Raw genomic sequence first — 4,234 nt, forward strand, 5'->3', positions numbered from 1 at the left:
AAAAAAAAATTCTTTACTTTACTTTAATGTATAAAAAAATCATTTATTTCATTTTTGATTAAAGCTACTTCCGTGACATCTGTTTCATCACGTCAGGCGGCTAAACGTAGTACGGCTAATAACAGCGCGGTGAGGTCGAAAAGGTTACGTATACAATTGATGGATACCCGTGATTTCACCGAGATCGATTCCGCATTGGAGCGGGGGGCCGTTTGGTTTTATCGGAAGAATGTGGAAAATTTCGCGAGCTATCGAGATTTTCTACGCGCCGTTAAACCCGAGCTGGTCGCCAGACTCGCTGAAATCGTAGGTAATCGCCCGATCAAGTATAATCTCAAATTGGTGGCCTCATACCATATACCGCGATCAGAAGCACCAACCGAGGACCGTGCCTTCAAAAAACGGGCTAAGGCATTGCTATCCAATACGAATATCGGGTGTGCGGTCGATGAAGATTTTGAGGTTATGCTCTCCGAGGAAGACGTGTACTCTGGGAGGGGTAGCGGCTTTACTTTATCGCATATCGACGGCATTATGCTCAGCGTATACAAGTATACGCCCCTCGCCGGCTCATCGTATATTCCGATTTCGCTCGAAATTAATAATAGAAAAGCAATCATCAACCCCCAGAATATCGATCAGTCTTGTTTCAAGTGGTCTATTTTGGCGAGACACGTCAAGGGAGACCACAAATATCGCGTTGATCGAAAATATTTTAACGAGAAACACAGGTATGATTTCACAGGGTTGACGTTCCCCACACTTGTGTCCCAAATTAAAATATTTGAACGACAAAACCCTAACGTGTCTGTCAACGTGTACGGCTTGGAACGAGACGACGTTAAGATGAAGTGGTTTGTGTATCCTCTAAGAGTTGCCGACCAAGAACAACAGAATCATTTTGACTTATTGTATATTGGCGACTCTGAAAAATCACATTACGCGTACATTTAAGATTTTTCTAAGCTTGTTCGTAAACAAAAAACCAGACACCAAAGTCGCATATACACTCGCAAACGTTGCTTCACCTGCTTTAATGATTGGCCTAAAAAGCATATTCTTTGGGGTCAACAAGCGTTGGAGCAACACAAGTTGATATTCGGCAAAAATAAACCAATTTTACCTGTTATGCCGGCAGAGGGCAGCAAGGTTGAATTTGAAGCGTGGGTAAAGACGCAACGGTTACCGTTCGTCATCTACGCCGATTTTGAGGCCTTACTGGAGAAAACAGACGATCGTATGGGTGCATACACCAGGACTGTGCACACCCACCATCCCATGAGCTATGGGTTCATGGTGAAAACATCGGACGATGTACCCTCCGAGCTCCTCGAACGCTACGGTATACCACAATCACCGGTTATATACCGTGGGTCTGAGGATCGCGAAGAGGTCGCTAAGGCATTTGTGATGGCTGTAACTAAAGTGACGCGCAAAATTTCTAAATTGTTGCGCAAAACCAACGTTCCTATCCGAATGTCTGCCGATGATGTGCGCAGGCACGGGGAGAAAGTGGTATGCGAGGATTCCAACCCTAAAGTCACAGACCACTACCATTTATCGGGGCCATTCAGACAGACGTTGTGCAATGCATGTAACCTAAAAGGGAAGACGGTCAACTTTGTGCCGTGCTCCTTGCACAATCTATCAGATTACGACGCGCATTTCATCGTCACTGAATTAGGGTACGACGATCAAAGGATTTCGGTCATACCGAATTCCGAGAAGAAGTATATTTCAGTCACGAAATACGTGACCAATTACTTTTCCATACGGTTCGTCGACACCTTCCGGTTCATGGCTTCCTCCCTGTCCACCTTGGCCGGAAACCTAATGACTCCTGATTTCGTTAAATTTCGGGAGACGGACAAAGTGTTCCGCCCGGAAGACATGCCGTTGGTGACGCGTAAGGGCGTATACCCCTACGAGTACACTGATAGTTGGATTAAATTAGACGAAACGGAACTACCGCCTCAAGACGCTTTCTATAGTCAGTTAAGTGAGTCGAATATCGATGATGATGACTATAGACATGCCACGGAGGTGTGGAACCGTTTCGGCTGCTCAACCCTCGGTGAGTACAGCGACCTATACCTTAAGATCGACGTGTTGTTGTTAGCTGATGTGTTTGAGAACTTCCGCGACATCTGTATTTCAACATACAATTTGGACCCGGCGCACTATTACACCGCGCCTGGTTTTAGCTTCGATTGTATGTTGAAATACACCAGGATGAAGCTGGAGCTCTTGAACGACTACGACATGCTACTGATGGTGGAACAGGGCATTCATAATGGGTTAGTGCAGGCTGTCAAGCACTATGCAAAGGCCATCAATCCTAAGACACCCGATTACGATCCGTCAAAACCAGACTCATGGATCGTGTATCAAGACTGTAAGTAATCTATACGTATATATAAACGCGCAATAATTGAGCGGTGGTTTAAAAACGTTTAATGTATACAGGCAATAACCTTTACGGGTGGGCTATGAGTCAGCCCATGCCGTACGGTGGCTTCCGGTGGTATAAAGGAGCAGACCCTCTGGCTGACCTCCAATCGTTGTCGGACACTGGTAATACGGGGCGTATATATGAAGTGGACGTATCGTATCCACAAGAGCTGCATGACGAGCACAACGACTTGCCGTTCTTGCCTGTCAACGATGTACCGCCGGGTTCCAAAGAGNCGCAACGATGTACCACCGGGTTCCAAAGAGACCAAACTCATGGCCACTTTGAAACCAAAACAGCGGTACGTCGTACACTATGTCAACTTAAAACAGGCAATCGCACTTGGACTGCAAGTCGATAAAGTATGTGTAATTAACCTAAAAACTATAAGCGATGATACTAATATAAATATTTATACTGCAGGGCACCGCGTTTTAGAGTTTCAACAAAGTGCTTGGTTGAAACCATACATTGAGTTGAACACTGAAATGCGGAAAGAGGCGGCAAATGCTTTTGAAATAGCATTATTCAAACTAATGAATAATGCCGTCTTTGGTAAGTGCATGCTCAATACTAAAGCAGTTGTGGGTTATTCGATAAATTTTTACATTTTATAGGAAAAACCATGGAGAACATGCGGAAGCGTACCCATATTGAGCTAATCTCCAGTTCCAAACGTCTAAGCAAGCTCGTAAACCAACCAACCTTCAACGACTGTATCAAATACGGTGAAAGGTTGTGCGCTGTCATAATGGACACAAAGATTGTCAAGTTTATCAAACCAATATACGTCGGTTTAGCAGTGCTTGACATTAGCAAGACGCTAATGTACAAGTACTTCTACGACGTATTGAAACCACATTATGGCAACGCAATCGAATTGGTTTACATGGATACTGGTGAGTACAACCGTACAGTAGAAATATTTTTTATATTTATATATTTTTAATTTTTCTCAGACTCCTTCATATACCTGCTCAGAGTAGGCGACTTCTACCAGGATTTAGCTGGTAGCCCCGATTTACTGGTGCACGTGGACGCATCTAGCCTGCCCAAGGATCACCCTTGCNACACGTGGACGCATCAAGCCTGCCTAAGGATCACCCTTGCTACTCCAACGATAGAAATAAGATGCCCGGCTTGTTTTCAGACGAGACCGGTAGCCTCGCCCTCTTTGAGATCGCTGCACTTCGATCAAAGTGCTACGCATATGACATGGAAGGCAGCGAACTCATAAAGTCTAAGGGGATCCACGGGCACGTCGTCCGGAACCATCTGTCTTTGAATAATTACAAACAATGTTTGTTCGAAGACGATGGCGATGGCGACGATGTGTCAAAACGAGCATTGGCTGGAGAGAATGCCCGTGTGGTCATCGGAGCTGTACGCGATGGTGAGACTCCACCGACATTATCGCTGCCATACACTCCGTACCGACAGAACGTGTCAATCCGAGCACGAAGTACGCACTTTACGTACAACCAAGTTAGCGCTTAATCGTTTCGACGATAAGCGCTATACGCTCGAAAACAGAATCGACACGTTGGCTCACGGGCATTATGCTATACCACCACCACCACCACCACAGGGAGGTTAATACAAATATAGTAGTATTTAAGTGATTCTCGTTGGAAAAAAAATATTGTTAAAATTAAATATTGAAAACATACTTTGTAAAAATATGTGTACCAGTATAAATNACATACTTTGTAAAAATATGTGTACCAGTATAAATAGTTTTAAGATTTTTTTTTGTTAAATAATTGTAAATAAATGTTAGTA

General features: G+C 44.2%; 2 protein-coding genes across 2 annotated transcripts; both read left to right on the forward strand.

The window, feature by feature from the left end:
• The first annotated feature begins 1,044 nt into the window (after window positions 1-1,044).
• Window positions 1,045-2,967, forward strand: LOC126901893 (uncharacterized). The gene is made up of 4 exons (XM_050678806.1): window positions 1,045-2,395; window positions 2,467-2,656; window positions 2,688-2,814; window positions 2,876-2,967. The coding sequence occupies exons 1-4, from the start codon at window positions 1,129-1,131 to the stop codon at window positions 2,888-2,890; spliced, it is 1,599 nt and encodes a 532-aa protein (XP_050534763.1). The 5' UTR covers window positions 1,045-1,128; the 3' UTR covers window positions 2,891-2,967.
• Window positions 2,896-3,689, forward strand: LOC126900999 (uncharacterized). The gene is made up of 3 exons (XM_050677083.1): window positions 2,896-3,007; window positions 3,070-3,351; window positions 3,412-3,689. Exons 1-3 carry the CDS (start codon window positions 2,941-2,943, stop codon window positions 3,687-3,689), a joined length of 627 nt encoding a protein of 208 aa, XP_050533040.1. The 5' UTR covers window positions 2,896-2,940.
• Window positions 3,690-4,234: the final 545 nt, after the last annotated feature.

This window comes from Daktulosphaira vitifoliae, unplaced genomic scaffold, assembly GCF_025091365.1.
Source record: "Daktulosphaira vitifoliae isolate Bord-2020 unplaced genomic scaffold, ASM2509136v1 Scaffold_3, whole genome shotgun sequence".
Classification (NCBI taxonomy): Eukaryota; Metazoa; Arthropoda; class Insecta; order Hemiptera; family Phylloxeridae; genus Daktulosphaira; species Daktulosphaira vitifoliae.